Raw genomic sequence first — 21,895 nt, 5'->3', positions numbered from 1 at the left:
TATTAATTTTATCCATATAATAATTTGACTTATATATTGGGGATGAGCGAGAATCGTCTCGGGGTGAGCGAGAATCGAACTTAGAACTTGGGACGACAAGTGATAAGTCGAATTATCTGGACTATTATCCATATCTTAGTCACTAATAAATTGAAATTAACACTAACAATAAAAAAAATTAAAATATAAATATTAACATTTTCATCATAAAAATATGTTTTGAAAAACTATTGATCAGCCGGAAAAATAGGCCTTGACAGCTGACGATTCATCAGCAACAAGTTAGATGGGAAAGGTCGATGATCAAAACCCTAGCTTCTTAGTTCTCAGGCTAAATATTGAGCAGATAAGCAATACCCTCTATTCATTTTTCTTACTTGTACTTGTTATTTGTATATAAATTGCCCTTATATGTTGCATATTACTGTATTAGTCTGATCTTGCGAGTAAGAACATATTAAAGATAGTAGTCAGGAACCCAATACTTGAACATAACCAAACTGGTTGTCTTTTGATTTTTTACTTGATCAAAATTTTCGAAATTGAGTTTTCACTGATATTCAGGGGTCATATTCTCTGCTTTTAGACCTAGTATGTACAAATAACATGCACACTCCATGTTGTACATTTTATACAATTATTAATTCTCTGCTGCTGAAAATTACAGTACATGATTAGTTTGCTTATGATTTGGTTTAAGTGAACTCCGTCGGAGTAGTATTTCTCCATCCAATAATTTGCAGTAACTGGTCGGCCGATGTAACTTCTCTAACTACTGTTACAGGATATATATATCCTGTGTTTAATTTCAGAGATTAAGAAGCAGAAAGAGAGATTTAGAGAGAGATGAGGAGAGAAATTTAGAGAGAGATTTAAGAGATAGTTGGGATGAGAAAAACAGAGTTTTGTTATTAAATTTTACATAACCTCTAAATGAATTACATGCTCCTCTTTATAGAAGGAGAACTAAACTCCCCTAATACTAACCGATAATTTGATTGAACTCTATTAATATATGTTTGTGCATACTTAGTCAATCTGTTGATGGAATGACCAGAAACCCTGTCTAGCACGACTTTCAATTATCTGGTACTAAACAAAGTGCGTCAACACAGTTTAGGCTCTAAATGTGGCACCTTAACCAAAAACTGTAAGGCTGGAAGCAGGGGCAAGTTGGTAGAATTTAGTGCTAGCTCAAATTAGTGTGACGTTGATGAACCGAATTTGGAAATCCCTAGCTCAGGAAAATGTATTATGGATGATAAAAAGATCATTAAAGCTGATATTATCTGTGTGTGGCACATGAAAGATTAAAGGAACGTATTTGTGATATGTACACATGCATCTGAGGATTGATATGAAACTCACTAAGGAGTCTGGAAATGGAAAAACAAAGAAGCGATATACAACAATGGTGTGAAGACTTTGACACTACCAAAATATAGATAAAAGGAAAGTTCATGGCTTGCAATTGGCATCTCGCAAAAAAAAAGAACACAGCAGGATAATTATCAGAAGACAAAACAAAAGGTTCAGAATTACAACTACAGCAGAGGTTTATGCTAAAAAACTTTAATCATCAGAACCATGCGGTCTAGTTCGAGTTCATAATTAACCTGTGGGAGACTATGGCTATCTACAATCTGCTAAAGATTATTGAACATCAATTCCAGATAAGTTTTATTAACTTGCTTAGTTTTCCCTTGCACATGCATCTGCAATATCCTATCTTTTTCGTTGACAATGTTTATGGATTTGTTTTAACATTATTACTATCTTATTTTTTACATTAGTGTTGCTTGTTTGCACTGGGGCATGTCAGAAGAAAGGAGCACTACAATATTAATTTTTTTACGGGAAAAAGTCATACTTGAATGATATCAAACTACAAAATTAAATAAACTAGACGGCAAGAGGGTTGAAGCTAGATAACTCGCACCAAGTCATATTGGGGTCAGCACCAGAAAATCCGGTGAAGGTTCTCAAGGTAAAAACTTAGAATGAATTCACTAACTTGTGATCCCACATGCAAGCTAATGAATCTAGTCCAGTAGATGTAGCCAGATTTCCATGATTTTGGAAAGATAGCCTATACATGCTCCTAAGTCGACCCTCTTGAAGAATCAGCTCTTCACCAGTTTCAGCGTCCCATTATCTCCAGGTCTTGTCAAAGCTTGTTGTACCCTAGTTAAGTACTTGTGTCATAAGTGAAATGCAGTCTGAGGAAGGCAATCCAATATGTCCTCTAAAATTTTTAGAAGTAAACCTGCACTTTAATTTTCACAACCTTGCCGTGTAATTAGCAAAAGCAGTTACCGAAGTATCAAAAAGTATTTATAATGGGTGAGAAAGCAACAACAGTACCATGCTCGATGTGTCTCTCCAAAGTAATTTTTTTTTTATCCAAGGCACTACAAGAAAATCAGAAGCTGTACAAAAAATGGTTTTCAATCATATGAAGTTGCTAGCATATGAACGAGCCACGAGAAGAGCTTGGTGATTACTGCAGCCTACAACGGGAAAAAGGAAATATATGATACTCTCAAAATGTAATCAGTTTAAAAGACAATTCCAAAGTGATTCAGGGAAAGAAACAAGAGTAATGACGTCCACCGCAAAAGAACAAGAGGAAAAAAATGTTATTGTAGATGTGATGGTGAGACCTAAAGCAACAAACAGTTTTGATGAAGAAAATAATAAAGAAGAGTTGGAGGATGTGGGTGCAAACCAGTTGATAGAATTGTCAATTTTGCAAGAGGACACATCACATATAATATATAACATGGCAACAGATGGAAATGGTGCTACAAACGGAAGCATGAGCCTGCAGAATACAAAGAGAATCAAATTTGGTGAAAGTTCAAACATGAGTAACACAAACAAATACATTTTTGCTAGTCTGGGAAGAAAGAGCTAGTGGTTAAGAAACAAAGGAGCAGGAGTATCAAATGAATAGTATTATGGAGGAAAAAATAGTTACCGGAATTATTACATTTAATGCAATACAGGAGATGCACAAGCATTGTTATAAAATCTGGTGTTATAAAATCTGGAGTTATCTGCAAATATAAAATGGAGAAGGTAATAATGTTTTTCTATCATATGAGATGTCGCAAAGAACACAATGCCAGTGCATGCTAAAGAAATGGAGATCCACAAAACTTATGTTTTTAATTGGATTCATCGGTCATGAACATTAGAAATTGGTTGCCAAACTCGAAGTAAGTTTTAAAATTTACACTTCATATTTTTTGTCGTGCATAGTTTTTTTTGCATTCCGGTCAATTATGCTCTCATACATAGATTCTGAAAAAAGCATATTTCATTTATAACTCTATTTGTGAATGCATATATCGTGTTCTCAGCATTTTTTCATCTTGTAATATTTGTGACTTGCGAAATGTAATTGTTAAACATTACTGCTAAAATAAGTTCTGCAGTGCTACTACATAAAAAGACAACACAACAACAAAAAAGGTCAAATCCACAAAAGTTGAAGCAATAAAATAGTATAAATACATCTTCAATAGTTAATAAATTTAACCCCGAAGCACTTTTTTAACTAGTCATTTCGTCAAAGGGTTTAACTTTTTCATAGCCCTTGTTGATAGCCTAAGTTGGGTCCTAAACCGAGTTGGGGGATGTAACTCTACACAATTTTTGAAACTGAAATGCAGAATATCAAATTAAAGCGGAGTAACAATAATGATCAAAGAAACAAGTACAAGATACAAAAACCACCAAGGACACCAACAATTAAAATGATCTTTGCTTCAAACGAAATAAATGCTGCACACTTGGTACAAGATAATAATGCTCTCTAGTATTTAATTCTATCTCTATCAAGAAAGCAACTTAGGTTTTAAATAGTCAATAAAATATTCTTCTAGTAGCTTTCTCAATATTGCTCCCAAAATATTTGTAAGTCTTGTTTGTAGATGTGTAATTGATAGCTCTCAATAATGATATGAGCGTTCCATTTTTGAGATCTACTTTTGTGGTTGATATAGGTTGATTTCCCGAGAGAGAGTGTAATGATATGTGGCACAATACCTATTACTCATTTTAAATTTGCAAGCTGTGTGTGGAGTAACATATGTGCGCCTCCCTTCTTTTATGCCTTGATAATAACTTAAAAATAATAGAAGTATAATTTTTTATTCTGCGCCTGCAAGAGTATAAAGAGTATAGAGTATTGGAGCACATAGAAACAGAGTAGAGAAAGGAAGATTAGCACCCATGGCCCCCCTTTAATTCATCAAAATGCTTCCAGAATCACATATGTGGGCCAATGCATGTATATGTATTAGTACAGGCGCTTGTAGAGTGCTCTCATGAAGCATTTGCACTCTTAAGTGGTGTAAGAGGTTCAACACTTTAATACATTCTTCTTTGCAACCAGTGTGTTCACCAAAAGTAAGCACATGTATGAGCGGATATATGTGTATTACTTAGCCAAATATTGTTCCTTTCACATGTATATGCTCCGCCAAGGTGGTCTTCCATAGTATGGGTGCTCATACCTCTTTTACTTCACCATGTTTATTCATTTTCTCCATATGGGCGTCCGTAGAGCGGTCCTGTCACCTATTCTCTTAATGCTTGGCCATTCTTGAGCTTCCTAACACCTATGTGTTCCCGTAGAGTGTGTGCACTCTTTTGAAACACATAATTCCAATACCTTCCCAATTTTCGAGCTTTAAAGCATACATATAGAGTGTGTGCACTTTAGTGGAAAACATTTGACTTGAATTTTTTTCAACTTCTTTCCCTGCTCTCATGTCCTCATATATGACAGATAAAACTTTCTTCTCGTACATCTGGACCCACTTACAAAATTTCTTTCTTCAGTACTCAGTTTCGTTCGCAAACTGTTGACGCCTAGTGCAACGGTCTGGTAAGAAGACTAACACATTCGTGCAAGATCTTTGTATCTTGTCTTTAAGTCCATTGTTAAGTATTAGTTATATATAGTCAGTTTCATTGAAATCTTCCAGTAGTCTTCACACTAGTCTTCACACTAAATCCTAACAGTCGCTTCAAATATCTGACCCTCGTTTCATTGAAACCTGAACATATTAATGAATTTCATCCTGTGGCGTATAGAAGGCTTCTTCAATGTAGTTAATCTAAATTCACGTGTACAAATATTTGTTTGGGATAGATTCCTTTGAACGTAGAATTATTTACGAGTCATGTTCTACTGTTGAGTTATGTTATTAGTCCTGCCAAGTAAAAATATACAACTTCAACCTTGTTCAACAACCAATGCTTAGTGTACTGAGTCAATAAATTGGTTCATGAGATTTGATAAATCCAACATAAATCAAATGAAAACAAGCCTTATATTAAAACTTTTTGTTTAAACATATGATTTGGCTAGCATAAAGTGGTTGCAGGGCCTATCAATACTAAAAGAAAACCTAATTTCTTGATCGTAGAAAAGAAAATCCATTTATATAGATTATATAAAATAGCCTAAAATGATGTTTTTGACAACCTATCGGGATTTGAGAGAGTGCACATATTAAGCAAAACCTAGTCCTTTTGGGGTAATGACACCGATTAGAAGATGGGTCATTGACTTTTAGCCTACATAGAAATTATACACCGAAACCTTCTATTCAAAGGTAATTTCTATTAACAAACAATTTTTTTTGTGCTAAATAACTACTAATTCAGTATAAGGTAGTTTTTGTTCAAATTTTGTATCTAAGAGATTATTTTATAAAAATAGAAGGTGAAAACTTAAAACATATTTTTGTGTTAAACGTTGATATAGGAATGAAGACGAGTAGGTCAAAAAGTTTATGTACGGTGTTATTTAGAAATGGAGTCCTTGTAGTTAGATTAAGTTACACTACTTTTTTGGTCCAAAGTACACTACTTTTTGTCTTTTTCTATTCACTAATTATAAACACCTTGCGAGGTACATGGACCCTTGGTTCTAATATATTTTTATTTGAATACATATATATATATATATGCATGTATATATATTTATGTATACAGGTAAGTTCTATGGAGTCCCTTATTTTTGGAACCCTGGAGTCTATATATGTTTTGCAAGTAAAATATTGCGTAAATATTTCAAAACGTATTATTTTGTGACTCATGCCCTATAAACTTCAATATTTTAATGAAAATCTTGCAAATTCCATACATTTTCAAGTATAACATGGCAAAATATATAATTTTGTAAAACATGCTTAGCTTGTAAAATATTTATGGTCACGTTGCAAAACATGCGTGTTCTACTTATTCAACATTAATGATAAAACACCACTACACACATCATACCCTTTAGCTTATTATATTTATTTTAAATTATTAACATACATAAAACTTGGACCATTAGATTGGATTGTAATAGTTGGTCATGATGTTGGACTCCATGACTTCAAAAAAAGGACTCGATAGAACTTTGTTCTTTATTTATATACGTATATATAAATATATGTATCTATATACCCACATATATATGTGTTTGTTTGTGCATAACAATGGTCTTCTTTTAAAAAATTTATTATAATATACATTCACAAAGTTTTCTTAACTTCTTTAAATTTGAAACTTGATTAATATTTGTAAATCTAATAATTAAAATATTTTTTAACAAACTCTTTTTCTACATTAGTTTAAAAAATGTGGTACTAAAATCCTGGTACCATGATATTAGTAAAAAAAAAATATGATAGTTTGGGAAACGTTAAGAAATTTAGGAAATGGTTGGATAATATGGTGCATATATTATGTGACCATTGAAAATTTAATAAATAATGCAAATAAATCATGGGGTTTATATGGATTTGCGAGGCACAAAGAACCCTATACATTCGTCTTGTATATTTTTTTTACTTCCAAGTGTTCTTTTAATTGTAAGCAAAATCTAAAAACTAAAAGTCTGGTAGAGTAAAATAAAAAAGAAATTCTTTGGATTCGTAGAAATCAAAAGTGCTTGGATTAGAGAACTAAAAAAGAAAATAAATATCATGAAAAGCATAGTGTATATAGTTTAATATTCAACATTATGATCAAATAGATTATATCCACATTCAAAGAATAATATATTCAATTAAGATTTTAACATATTATTATTATTCCATGGATTTAATATGTTGTAACTGATTTAATATTCTACAAAGGATATATAATATTGGTCAAGTCCACGCATGTGTCGTAATGTCTACATAGAATTGAGCCTAAATTTAATAGAATATCTTGTACTTATGTGAGATTTGAAAGAGTTTAAAATATACTGCGAAATTAACAAAATCCAATTTTTTTTGAAATCTTAAAGTCGACAAGTTTTTGAATAGAAATAAATTTTAATAGATTGTTTATAATCCATATTGAATACGTCTAGATTTTAAAAGATTATTTGGAACATAGGTTGACTATTTCCAAACTATTAAAAATCTGAATCAAATAGCATAAGATTTTGAAGGATCTTTCATGTGTTGGATACCCTTATATATTAATTGATTATTTTAAATTCAAATTAAATATCCCAAAACTTTTGAAATTTGAAAATTTTCTATATAATTTAAATTGAATATACCCTCTAATATTTTCCATATATGTAATAATTTCTAAAGAGAATTGTTAAATAAGCTCCACTTTTTACTATATAAGTTCCACTTTTAAATTTTAGACATGTTTATTACACATTTGCCCATAATTTTTAATAGTGAAATTCTTGGAATTTGTTGTTGCTATGAATAGTTATGTCATTTGCAAGACACCTGGAGCTTAAATAGTATTTTTTAAAACTTATTTATCAATTCCCCTTCTAAATTTGGCATCAGTTTTTCTGCAAGTTATCAAATTTAAAAATTATACTAATGTTTAAATTTTATTTTGTGATCCTTTAACTATAATATCCTTTGTCTACAAAAGGGTATGATATAGTTTGTTATTATTAATAATTACTATACTATATACTATATACTATTTATTATTATTATTATTATTATTATTATTATTATTATTATTATTATTATTATTATTATTATTATTATTATTATTATTCTAGTTTATTTATTATTATTCTTTTGCCTCTGAGTGGGCCTCTTGTTGGGCTCATGGGCTCATATGGTCTAGAAATGTCTCTCCCAATCAAGCGGCCCACAAAATAAAATCTCAAAACCCTAATCTTGGCTTTATAAATGTATATACAACCTTGCCCGCCTATCTTTGCACCATTCCTTACATTCATCAAAATCCAAAATCATTTTTCACGCTATAGGTGCCACAAAGCCATCACCACCTTTGCCACCATGATGAATAATATGGATGGTCACAAAGGAAGAATAAGGACACACAAATGTGTAGCAAAGGAAGAATGGTGTTTTTATGCTATGTTGGGGGACTTCTTCTATTTTATGACCAGGAGTAAGTTCCTTGAACTATTTTTATGATATATATTTATATAGACACACACTGATCTATAACCCGTGCGGTGCATGATTGTTTTAATCCTTATATACTATAAATGATAATTTTAATATGTTGTTTCTGGGATTTGAACATCATAGCGCCTAATCATAACAATAATTTTTAGGATTATATTATATTGTTATTTCATTTGAATTATCTAATGATTGTGTATTGAGTGACCAAACTATGAATTAACTAGATAATCGATGAAACTTTTAATGTTATGTCGATGAAACTTTTAATGTTCGCACTTTAATATAATAGTATATATTTATATCATTCTTTGTGTTTAATGTTCGCACTTTAATATAATAGTATATATTTATATCATTCTTTGTGTTTGTGATGTATGATTTTGAGATAGACCACTTCAAAAAGGGAGGAATTATTTTTTGTATGGGGTTGCAACATAGAAGGTTTAATTGAAAAATTTGAGATTTGGGCGAGGAGATTGATTAATATCCCAAGCCCGACCCTTGTTCCCCGCACTGCTCTTAGGTAGTAATAAAATGTAATATTTATATAAGATAAGGTTTAATGGAGAACTTTTGTAAACGGAGAACCGAGATAATAATCTTTAAAAATTATTTATAAAATCGAAAAATTGAGTAGTTTCAAATATTTACAATTCTTCCAAAAGAAACCAATCACAAACAATTTTTTTTAAATATAAAAAAAGATCATGAGAAAAACTTATAATCTGGGAATCTTGTAGATTTTAAAATTCTATTTTCGAATCACATAAATTTTACAAGTTTTTTTGAATCTCGGTCAAAAATTTGGAAATTTTATATAATTCTTTTTTATAAAATTCAGTTACTGATTCAAATATTGATATTAAAAAATAAATATAATGAAAACCAAAATGTTAATATACATTTATTTCGTAAAAAGAGGAGAAAAATATTTAGAATCTCGTTTTGAATATCAGGTTTTTAATTTCTCTTTCTAACTCCAAATCTTACTAATATATGAGAACCCACTTTTATGTGAGATATGAGAACTAATCTCCACTACACAAATTTAAAGCTACTTTTAATGTAGGCTATTTATTTGAAATCTATCTTCTTCATCCCAACCATCACCACATCCTTCCTCCTCACTCCTCCAGCCTCTACTTCCGGCTACACCACCCCACACCTTTGTTAACCACCTATCCCTACTGTCTTCCCACCTAAGATCACCTAAAATCATCAATATTAATAAAAAATTACCAAAGTTAAAAAAATCAACATGGTTGTGTTAGGAGGAAACATACACATAAACGAGATTCAATCTACCAATGCGGAGTACACACAAAACATGTGTGACACGAAACCGCGTCCCAACTTGTATTATTAATCCAAACAATTATCATTAATGCAATAGATACATAACACCTCAATGGTGTCCCAAGCCAAACAATGCTCAACCAAACAATAACAATCAATCAAGGATGTCTAAGCACAATACTTAAGCATCCGCTCACGAGCGATACTTAAGTCTACATCTTAGACAATCCTCTCATCAATCAAACACAATGACTATTTATATATAGCCATCACAAAACTTAGCCAAAAAGACATACCTAATACGATTATAATACTAATTGTCTACTCATATAATTATTGCCTAATCCAATTGTGATAATAATTTCTACCCATATATTTATTACACAATCCAATTATTATAATAATTGTATTATTACCCAATACAATTATATCTTGTATCACCAAGCCCAACCAATTACATTGGGTTGAAACCCAACAATCCTCCCCTTTAACCTAATACTCTATATTAGATTAAACGGAAACTATCAAAATATCAACGCCTCTTCGCCGATGCCTCCCCTTGAACAAGAATTCATTCATCTCATTCTTCCAACTTTTGAGAATCACTACAACCCGTATAGTGACCACCAAACTATCGTTCTTCATAATAACGACATATCCATCCACAAAATCACATGCATCAATCATGAATGCTCCTTTCATCATTGAGTCACCCAATCCTTGCTTTCACAATCCTTTGGCCTCTTAAAAAGAACAACATTATCCAAAATATTCGCCTGGTTGATCAAGCCACTAAAACAATTTCGATCATCTCTTTCATCTCGTGTCGAGTCCAAACGATTTGATCCAGGTTGCAAGTCAACCGTCATACAACACATAACTTTGTCTCTTCCCTTGTTAGTATGCTTCTTGTCATCAAATCCATCATTGTAATCCGCCATGCCAATTGAACCTCAAACTTTCCTCCAACTCAATTCACCAGGAAACTCGGTTCTGATACCACTTATTAGGAGGAAAACACACAATTTTTCGAGATTCGATCTATCAATGCAGAGTATAAGACATTTATGAGTTATGACGCGTAAAACATGCATCCCAACTTGTATTATTAATCCAAACAATTATCAATAGGACAATAGTTACATGATACCTCAATGGTGTCCGAAGCCAAACAATGCTCAGGCATACAATCAAACAATAACAATCAATCTAGGATGTATAAGCCTAATACTTAACATCCGCTCACTAGTACTTAAGTCTATATCTTAGACACTCCTCTCATCAATCAAACACAATATGACTATATATATATAACCATTATAAAACTTTGCCAACAAGATATACCTAATATGATTATAATAATAGTCTACTCATACAATTATTATAACATCCAATTGTGATAATAATTGCCTACCCATACAATTGTTCACAATCCAACTATGATAATAATTGTATACCCATACAATTATTGCCTATCCAATTATATCTTATATCACTAAGCCCAACCAATCACATTTGGGTTGAAGCCCAATAGGTTGAAATACTCCTACCACCGCACTGCAAGTACGTACGTCCAACCACCCTCCGACCACTAAAATCAAAAAAGTTACCACCGTCAAAAAATAATCACTAGAAGAAAACCTTCATAACCACCACACAACAAACACATCTGTCCATTATCTTCGATCACCACCTAAAATCATCCAACATTATACTTAAATTATTATATGTAAATATAAATTACTACAATCGACCAAAAAATCACTGAACTGAATCACCAACTGTATTCATACAATCAGGATAAATCATCGAACTTCGAACGAAATCACCAAACATTCATATATGAGAAAACTTGAAACATAGGTCGGAAATTTGAATGGCGACAATAGTAAAGAAGACGGAGTGGTGCATTTTGACAATAACAATTTTATAGTGAATGAAGAGTGAGAAAAAGGAAGTTGAGTAGAGAGAATGGCGATGCAACTGACAAAAGGATATGTGGATTATGATGATCGATCTAAAAATGTATGGTTGAATAGAGGATAATTAAGTTCGACCGGAATCTGATGAAGACCGAAATTTGATGACGAAGTAGGACTCAGTGAATTTAGGAATTTTTTGGTTAAAAATAAGGGAATTGAGTTATTTTCTATGATGAAATTCGTGTACAATATACAATTATTTAATCATTAAATATAATTTCGTAAGGCGGAGAACTTATATTATTGTATAATTTCATTGGGCAGACTACTCAATTCGAGTTTACACCAATAAATTTGAGTATTCGTTATTCGGTAGTCGAACCAAGTCGCTTATTGATGTTTATATATATATATGTCTGTGTGTGGAATACCTAAAATGATAAACAAATCTGTCATCTACTATTTTTCAGAAATTGGTTATGGTTTTTTGTTTTTAATTTACATAATCTTTTTCCCTTTCTTTTTCTTTTTGTTATTATTCTACACAGATTTTATCAATTTTTTTTAAAACTAATTGTTTCAAGTACATTCTCAACATTCATACAATTATTTTAAAAATCTATAGGTAATTATATAGGTTTACATGTTGACAATTAATAATTTTTTTCTGGGTAAAGCTTAACATAAAAGAAACATTTTTCTTCAGAAATAGGATATGCAACTTGTTTAAAATGCCAGTCAGAGTTAAATCATCAGAAACCAACTTGTTATCATCAGTACATATATAGACTATTTCCATGAACCATGATGACTATATGAAAGTTCATTTTATGTTATTAGTTCCTATATTTTGTGTCATTAATTTCCCTAGATATTTACTATGTAATAATTTTAGTTTTAGTGCACGTTGTATCTCTTTCATTCCTGAGTAGAGGCATTCTCTAAGTAATGTTGTTCCAAAATGTTTCACAGATTGCATAAAAGTGTGCCACCCTAAATGTATAGGCAAGGATGATTCAGTCGTCAACACCGGAAATTCCTGGACTTGTGGTATGTAGTTAAATATTTAGTTTTTTGTTTGCAGTCTTCCTTTGCCTCATTTGAATGTGCTCAATTCATGCCATATGGGTCACCGAGGAGAGTTGATCTTTGTGTTCACATATATTTTATTAAATTGTTGTTTTAGCCTTTTTAATGTTTTTATTTTAAAGAACAAATTTGTAATTTAATTCAGTGGAATATCATAACGATGTATTTTTGTCTGGAGCTCGAATGTTCATTGTCCTGTCAGCAAAGAATTTACTAACATATAAAATTTGTAATTTAATTCAGTGGAATATCATAACGATGCATTTTTGTGTGGAGCTCGAATGTTCATTGTCCTGTCAGCAAAGAATTTACTAACATATAAAACTTATGCTACTGCTTCAGATGCTCATTCTTGCATCATATGCCACAAAGGCCAGGATTTTATTTGCGTGGGCTGTCCAAAGGCTCTTTGCAGGCACTGCATTGGGCAAGTTGAATTTGTTCAGATTGGAGGAAACAAGGGTCTATGTCATGTCTGTTTGAAGTATGGGCTACTAGTTGAAGAAAAAAAGGATGGTGATTATGACAGGGTACGCTTACTTTACAGATAATAAGTAGATATACGAAATTATAGTAATATTTTCCAATTCCTTTTACCTCTAAAATTTTATCGTTTGTGAATACTATTAAATTTGAAGTATTTTAATCAGAAAGTTATTTGAAGAAAGAATTTGCTGTGTCATCTTCAGAAGCAGGAAACATATATAAAATATATGTAAAAATGAAGAAGAAATTGACCATCTTGGAAGTTTCATTTCTCGCATGTGCTTCAAAGTTACCTTTTATCTCATATTTATAGAATTTTCTTCAACTTAAAATTGAATATCACGACTGTCTGTTAGGTATTTCTACTTGTCCATGGTTCTTGCTTGGTTTATGGAAGGACAGTAATTTTTTTTACCATGGAATAATTTTAGATAATAAATATGATCACCTAATTGTTTTTAGCATCGTGTTCTTTATCGTTGGGGTGAGGTGGGGTTGGGGCGGATTAAGATCAAGTTGGAGGTGAGATGATTGATGCAGGTGGTTATTCTATGTTTTGTACTATAATGCCTATGAATTTTCTTTATTACTTGTCTTACTGTTTGCATGCAGAAATTTATGGAGCACTTTCGTTTAGCTTGGAAAATTATCAGGGAGAGAGAATCCTTGACTCTGAAATATCTCCACTCTGCGGAAGATAGAATGAAGAAAGGCGAATTCTATATGTCTTGCTGCGACTCAGATGAGAATGATGGTGTGAAGTCAGATATATATGACAAATTTCCTAAGGAAAACTTGGAAGCTCGCAAGATTCCTCCACTCCAGTACGCGTCAATAGAACCTGAGAACATGACTCTGGTCTACCTAAAGAGGGGGTTAGTTAGGAAACTTTTAAAACGACCCAGGACCTTGTTTGATGACAAGTTAATCGGAAGTTTCGTTAAAATCAGAGCAGCTAGGAATGACCGTTTTGACCAGAACATTTTTAAGCTCTTGCAAGTCACAGGTTAGTGTTGCTGTGTTGGTAGATGCATATGTCGTTAGAAGTTCGAACTGGGTTCCATATTATTTTATAATGGTACAAAGTTAGCTTCTTAAAGACTATAGGCCGGGTCACATGCATACCGTCCTCATAGTATAAATTTAACTCTAATATTGTTGAATTATTTAATGAAATTGCAGATTTTAAAATAATTGACTTGTATACATATAGTTTGTCTCTTATGATTGCTGGACCTTAACATGATATTAGTTACTATAAACAAAAGCAGTTCAGTTTATTCTATCATGGATTTTCTGGCAGAATATGGACTTACAATGGTGAAAATGATCCCGAGGTATTACTGCATGTTTCAGGCATGGAGAATAAAATTAGTATCAATTTGCTCGAAAACTGCAACATAACCCAGGTAATTATATTGGTTTTAGTAAGTTTTGTCGAAGATATTATGTCTTGCTAAAAAATGCTTGATTCATTCTTACCTTTTTTTTCAAAGTTTAAAATTATATTATTTTTTAAAATTTTCAAGCTTATATTTGACTGTGATGAATTTGGAACTTTGTTGCTTCTATTTATTTGCAGGAAGAGTGCAAAGATTTGAAGATACGCATACAACGTGGCATTTTAAAACAGCCTACTGTAGTAAGTACTGTCCTTAGTAGTAGTGTTATGTTATGATTTGTTATTTATTCTGTATCATCTTATTGAGTTTGACATCATCGACTATTTTATCTAGCAAAAAAAACATCATTACCTATCGACTTTGTAGCATCCCTTATAACCATGACTGTGGTTGTCCTTTATAAGCATCTTTTAGTTGTCCAACATTGAGCATGTATTTATATTTGACAGGATGAGCTTGAACAGAAGGCGATAATTTTGCACGAGGATACAACCAAACATGTAAGCATGTGTTTAATATTGATTATGCTTAGTGAACCATTTTTATTTATGCATATTATCTTACATAAAGTTGATCGGTATGTTTAACCTTTCTGAATTCTTATTACTTCTTTCTGAATCTTCTATTTAATAAATTGTTGCGCTCAACAGTTTCCCTGTATTAGCTTAACTCAATCATTTGGTACATGTTCTGTTTTTACTTCAAGTGGATTGCTACAGAGCTGCAGAGGCTTAAAAATCGTTTTGATCTAGCTTGCGAAAAAGGGTGGAGAGGACAATATCCTTTATTATTAGAATAATTCCTTACATATGCTATTTATACTACAATTATTACCTCAATTGTTCACCTTCACACATTGACCTCTGTACAATGATTGAATTTGGAAAAAAGAGAGACCTTCTCCTGAAATCTGATGAGCAGGCAAAGTTACTGAATACTGTTCCCCATGTGGTCGCTGCTGCTGAAGGGGAACTTGAACTTCTTTTTAGGAACTGTTTGAAGGCTCCAGCAACTAGCGGAAGTAGATCAGGTACAACATATACACTGAGTAATAGTAACAGTATAAATACTAATCTTAACTTTGCATGTTCCAATATGGAAAGTTTATTAATTTTGACACACCTATTGGAATATATTTAAGCATCCTTAATTTAATAGGCTACTGCTGCATTTAGCCATTTTAAAACCTACACTTTGACAAGTTCTATTTATACCGAAATAATGTGAATTTTAAAACATTTTAAACTGACCCCTGTCAAGCTAGCCCGACTTTGTGGTTGGTTAGTAGATGATACTTTTGTAAATTATTTATATACGGGTCATTTTTACGAATTTCCAAGGATTTGATTCGATCTTGTTATTCTCAGGTAAATTAGCGGAAGATAATAGGCCACCAATGGAGGAAGAAGCCGAGGCAATACTTCAAACAGGAGGTCAGAGGTTCAGACCCTTTGATAGTCCATAGGACCCTGAGTTGTGCATTTAACCTAATATCAAACATCTCATTTTAAATTGAGATGCATGAAAAGTTATACTGAACTTCTATTAATATTTGCTGAATTGCTCAACAAATATTAATAACACAATCATCATATCTCCATGTCAACCTACCCGATTCTTTTTAAGATCTAACCACTAATATTTAGTTACTTAAAATCATCTCTAAAGGTTGGACTTTGACAAATCATCGTAAATTATAATTTTTACCTTTTCTATGCACATAATTTTCGACCCTTCTCCTAAAAAATGCCCCAATTGTTGGCACCCGTTTAAAATATTTATATTATTTAGTTATACTAATATATTGTATTTTTAAATTTTTATCCATATTATGATAAATAAGATGGCACCTTGCTCAAGGGATGTAGACTTTTGGCAGCCCATCAACTTTAATAGAGAGCCAACAAGGGTGTTGTGCCATGTCATGCCACGTGGAAGTTGGCACCCCTTGTTGGACTTGCTTTAATGCTATAAATTGTGCATGTCTAAACAAATCCATATAACTAGCTCTATTTGAACCTAGTTGACATAGTATTACTGTATATCTATCGACTTAAAATCATATCTTCTTCAATTTTGTCTGTTTACACACATTATAGATAGAGCATAACATACATATACTTAAAGAGTATTACAGAGTTCGATACTTAATGTGCCAATACAACAGTTACAAACCAATTACCAAAAAGGAAAACTGTACTTGATATTATTATATTATATGTATGTTCTTTAAATCATTGATTATTACATAGTGTAGTTGAGATGTATTATTTCAATTGGCCTTTTCCACTCATAGTTCGACGTTTATGTGCCAACTATGCATGTGTTCTGCTTATTATGACAAGCATCATTTGACAAATACTTGTCATGTATGTCGTATGTGTAGGAGATCAAGTAATACACAATCCAAGCGCATCTCTAGAGAGGACTCAAAGTATTATAATCGGTCCAGGGAATGATGAAGCAATCGGACATGAAAAAACTGAGGGTTCCACAGCAAAAGAAGTTACAGAAGGCTAGTATATGAAATTAGTTAATTATTTATGTCATCAGTATTTCGTTGTTTCTTCTAATTTTTACAATTCTTTCAGTCTTAGTATCAACGGATGACGAAGGTATACTATTGTGTAGTCTCCCGCCAGTCATGCATAAATTAGAAGACTAGAACCAACCAAACTTACCCAGTAAATCCTGAGTCTGAAGATGGTGGGATGTACACAGACCTTACTCCAATCCCAAAAAATGAAGAGTTTCTAAAAGGACTCCCAGATAAAACAATCCACTATGAGAAAAAATGTATAAAGAAAAGAATAATTGGTCTCATGATTCTAATCAAGGAACAAGAATATATTAAACATAAAGCGGTAATAGCACATGTGTAAAATTTTAAAGTTTCAAGCATGCAATATAGAAGGAAAGGGACATAGTAAGCAAATAAGATGATCATCACACTCTATTGAGAACTTCAAACCCTGTACAACCCACGTCTTGCACCCCATGATACGGGTTTTGTTAAACTTACCAAAGATCACCTAGTTTAGTTCAAAGTCTCTAAAAAAATCCTATTTGAGGTCATACCTTCTTAAATCTAGACCTCTACAGATCACTACGCCCTCTAGTACTGCCTCCTACAAACATGACCAAACGAACGTTAAGCGCAGCTGACATAGTATTATTCTATTGCTCTAACATCACGTTTTCTCCATAATATCTCTTTTACACACATAAGAGACACTACATTATATAGTACTTGCACAGTTTATACAGTTCACAGCTCAATGAGTCAATATCACAACCCATATTTTACCTGAGAAAACTTATTGATAGACAGAACCTCAAAACTCTCACTCACAATGTTGCTTCTCTAAACATGTCAGTATAATTATAGTCCAGGTGTAATATGCATCGTCCTGTATATATACCAAGATAGGAACCTGTACTTGATATTGTAATATTATACGATATATAAGCACGTTTTCTATTAAAATAAAGTAAAATTGTTGATAACATCATGTATCATAAGGCTTATTAGGAATGGTGTGATTATTTCTCCCTCCCGATTTAATTTCCTTAAAAGTGTTATTTAGTATCCATTTTTAGTGTTCACTTTATAATGTGTAATAATTTGATAGCAAATAGCTCTGGTACAATGCACTACTTCATTTTCGCGCTGTGTGAAAATTTATTTATGTTCTGTTATTCTGAGTCAATGCACACATTTACCTCTATATAAATATGTTTAAATGAAACCATGTTATGTTATATCATGTGGAAAAGGAATTTTTTTTAAGTCAGACATTTTTTCCTGACCACATCAATACAAGTGACAAGTATTAATAATTATGTAAATGCAGGCTGCCTACATTTGTCGTTGACTCCCTATGATATTCCATGTAATGGTAGAATGTGCTAATTAAGATATATTCAGTGATTTTGCGCTATGCGTAATATGTCGTGCTATCATACGCAATGTGTGTGACATTCACTCCAAGTCCCCAATATATATATGTCCAATCCAGAAAATGAAACCATGATTTTATATGTGCAGAGAAAAAAAAGAATATAAGTCTTATATTTTGACAATATATACTAATACAAGTTCTCAGTATTATCAGTTATTTAAATGAATTTTACCTATATGTGTCATTGGTTCCCTATGATATTACATGTATTCTCTAAATCTCTAATTATTACAGACTGCATATGAGACTTTTTCTGTGGAGTGGTCATTTTCGCTCATAATTCAAAGTCTTATGTTCCGTCTATGCATGTGTGCTGCCCATTATGACAAGCATCATTTGACAAAAACCTGTCATGTGTGCAGAAGATCAAGTAGTACTGGATCTGAGCAAATCTTCTGAGATGCTTGAAACTGTTACAACCGGTCTAGTGGATGATCATGTAGTCGAACAAGAAAAAATTGAGGGCTCTACTGCACAAATTACAGGTGGCCAGTATAAGACACTATTTCATTATTTATGACATTAAAATTCGTTTGTTTCTTTTAGTTCTTAAATTTCTTGCAGTCTTAGTATCAACAATTGAAGAAGCTACACCATTGGCTAGTCTCCCATAGTTTTGCGCACATTTGATAAAAGACTAATATATTGTAACGTATATTTAAAAAAATTGGCAATTTACATAAAAATATTACAATGATCATATCTCCCTGTCAATTTTCGAATCTCTTTTTCAGATCTCACCATTACTTTCTGGTAACTTAATTTTTTCCCTTTCAAAACTATGAGAGTGTTTGTCTCAATATTTATTGTTTGTCTCCAAATAATCTCTTTTACATGTATTACACATGTAGGTGATCATATATAATACTTGTATAACAGAGCTCATTACTCGATGAGCCAATTCAGCAAATTAGAAAATATCAATTATCTAGGAAAACTATATGTCAAGTACAACCTTAAAACTCTTACTCACAACATTTCTTTCAAAGAAACTTGTACGTTATTGTGTTATAGTATATTTTATTGGACATTCTACTATAAAAAATATTTTCCTAAAGAAGTATATGTCGTGATTTTCTTATTTACTCTACAAGTCCTTTTCGAGTTCTTATTCGCAATGTCTAATACATTTTTAGCTATAACTCTAGCTCTGGCGCAATGCGCTAATTTATTTATACTATGTAATTTAGTGTTGTGTGTAAATTTATTTATGTTATGTTATTTTCACTCAGTGTGGGCCCTAACTCCATATCCAGTAGATTTGTTCATTCTAGAAAATTGTTTATTATATATTCTGCGGCAGAGGACAAAAGAATGCAGGTCTGATAGGTTGTCTGGACCATATTAAGACAGGTGATCAGCATTTTGAATTTTACTCATAATTTCGCATTCTTGACTTGTTTACTCTCAGTTAGCAATGACGTCAAAGATAACGGTCGACCAAGCGTTCCAGTGGATCATCAGGACCTCAAATGGAACATCATAACTCCAGCAGGGGCAGTGAGCGGTCCTTACCAGATTGACGACCTCAAGTGCGTGACAAAAGTTCTTCCATTTTATTAGCAGTACTTAATGGTCCGGAAGGGAGCTAGCAGAAATTCTGCAATCACGATTCATGACGCCATTGATAAAGAAAACACAAAGATTGCTACCACAGACGTTACTGAAGGTTAGTATAGGATAGTATTTTACATTGTGGTTTCAAGAAATTATATATCCATACCATTATGTTGTCTCCCAGAAGTTTTGCATGTATTAGAAGACTAAAATTCATAATGGATGTCAACAAAAAAACTAGAACTCAAAAGAAAATATACAATGAGCGTAACCCTATGCCATATTACGAAGTAAAAGCTACCTTTTTATAACACATCCTGGAAATTGTTCATTGTACGCTGTAGTCTTGATCATTATCTAGGAAAACATTCTCATAACTACAATATCAAAATTGTGACTTACTATATTGATGATAGGGATGAGAAAAAACCAGAATTGTGGCAAAACCGCACCAAACCAAAGTTATTATATCATTTTACGTAACAAATAAAAGATGTTCTTAATATTGTAATATACTTTACTGAATTTCCTTGTATGAAATATATTTCATCTATAGGTATGTAAACATGTTTCCTTTTGTTAAAATATATGTCTATATATACGGCATTTAGTTGACCGTGATTTTCTCTTACAGTTTATTACAAATCCTTTTTAGATACTGTTATCCGTTGTTCATGTCTGGTACATTTGTAGCAAATAGCTCCCGATAAATGTGCTGATTTATTTTTATGATGTCATCAATTTTCGCACGAAGCACTAAATTTCTACATTTTGTGATTTGCTGCGCAATGCAACCCCTTAAATCCATGTCCAATAATTTTTAGTTTTTCCAGAAAATAAAAGTAAGACAAATTATGCAACAGATGACAAAACATAATGTGTATCATTTGGTTAAATTTGTTCAAGCCTCTACCTGATACCTATGTTTGTGATTTTGGTTCATTTTAATATGATGTGTATGGTTCATCTTTATTTCCTACCTACGGCAGATGAGATCTATTACTGCATCACGCATAATTTGATACATTTCTATTGATTATCCTCAGGTAATGAGGAAAATAATGGTCAAATATTTGACAAACAATTGGAGGCACTTATGATCAAGGAAAATAATGGTCAAATATCTGACAAACAATTGGAGGCACTTATGAAAGATCTACGCGAGACATGTATTTTAGCTGCAACACCCCAACCTGCCACAATATGTGAAGAGGATCCCAAGTGGAATATTTTACTTTCAGGAGGGGTAGAAAAAGGTCCTTACTCGCTCAGAAGCCTAAAGGGCGTGCATGACATTTCTTCTACCTCTTCACAGTACATAAAGGTATGGAATGAAGGTGAAAGCAAAGAAACTGTGATAACATTACCTGATGCATTGAAATTACTTTCTCAGAAGTGAGGGGTATATGCACTATTGTATTATGGACCAATTGGACTGTAAAACAAAGTTGGTGAAAGGAGATACAGATGGAGAGTCTATGTATTCAATTAGTCATTTTTGAAGTTATGAGGTAAGCAATAGAAGAAGTTGGTTTGATGGAACTATAGAAAAATTATTATGATATTTTAGATATTTGTTTTAGAAATAAAAACTTCATTTGACATTCATATTTCTATTGGTGAATTGTAAACGTTTATGTTACTTTATATTTTGAACTTTTAAATATTTTTATTCAGTTATTTTATTCAATATTAAAATTTCTGTTATATGTTCTTTTCATTGCAATTGTTAACACCAAAAATTAGTAGACTTTATACGAGAGAGA

The 21,895-nt window shown here is 32.2% G+C and overlaps 1 protein-coding gene across 2 annotated transcripts; it reads left to right on the top strand.

Moving 5' to 3' along the window:
• The first annotated feature begins 8,200 nt into the window (after positions 1 to 8,200).
• LOC141720905 (uncharacterized) lies at positions 8,201 to 21,666 on the top strand. 2 transcript variants are annotated; one of them, XM_074523599.1, is made up of 14 exons: positions 8,201 to 8,394; positions 12,605 to 12,682; positions 13,064 to 13,251; positions 13,820 to 14,031; positions 14,511 to 14,616; positions 14,790 to 14,849; positions 15,060 to 15,110; positions 15,317 to 15,388; positions 15,481 to 15,640; positions 15,978 to 16,043; positions 16,997 to 17,125; positions 18,935 to 19,057; positions 19,984 to 20,241; positions 21,176 to 21,666. In XM_074523599.1, the coding sequence occupies exons 1-13, from the start codon at positions 8,280 to 8,282 to the stop codon at positions 20,133 to 20,135; spliced, it is 1,512 nt and encodes a 503-aa protein (XP_074379700.1). In that variant the 5' UTR covers positions 8,201 to 8,279; the 3' UTR covers positions 20,136 to 20,241; positions 21,176 to 21,666. The 2 variants fall into 2 exon arrangements, with proteins under 2 accessions (XP_074379700.1, XP_074379692.1); XM_074523591.1 differs by having other exon boundaries at positions 13,820 to 14,082.
• The last annotated feature ends 229 nt before the right edge of the window (positions 21,667 to 21,895 follow it).

The sequence above is a fragment of the Apium graveolens genome, chromosome 1, assembly GCF_009905375.1.
Source record: "Apium graveolens cultivar Ventura chromosome 1, ASM990537v1, whole genome shotgun sequence".
Classification (NCBI taxonomy): Eukaryota; Viridiplantae; Streptophyta; class Magnoliopsida; order Apiales; family Apiaceae; genus Apium; species Apium graveolens.
This window is presented reverse-complemented; position numbering and strand designations above follow the sequence as displayed.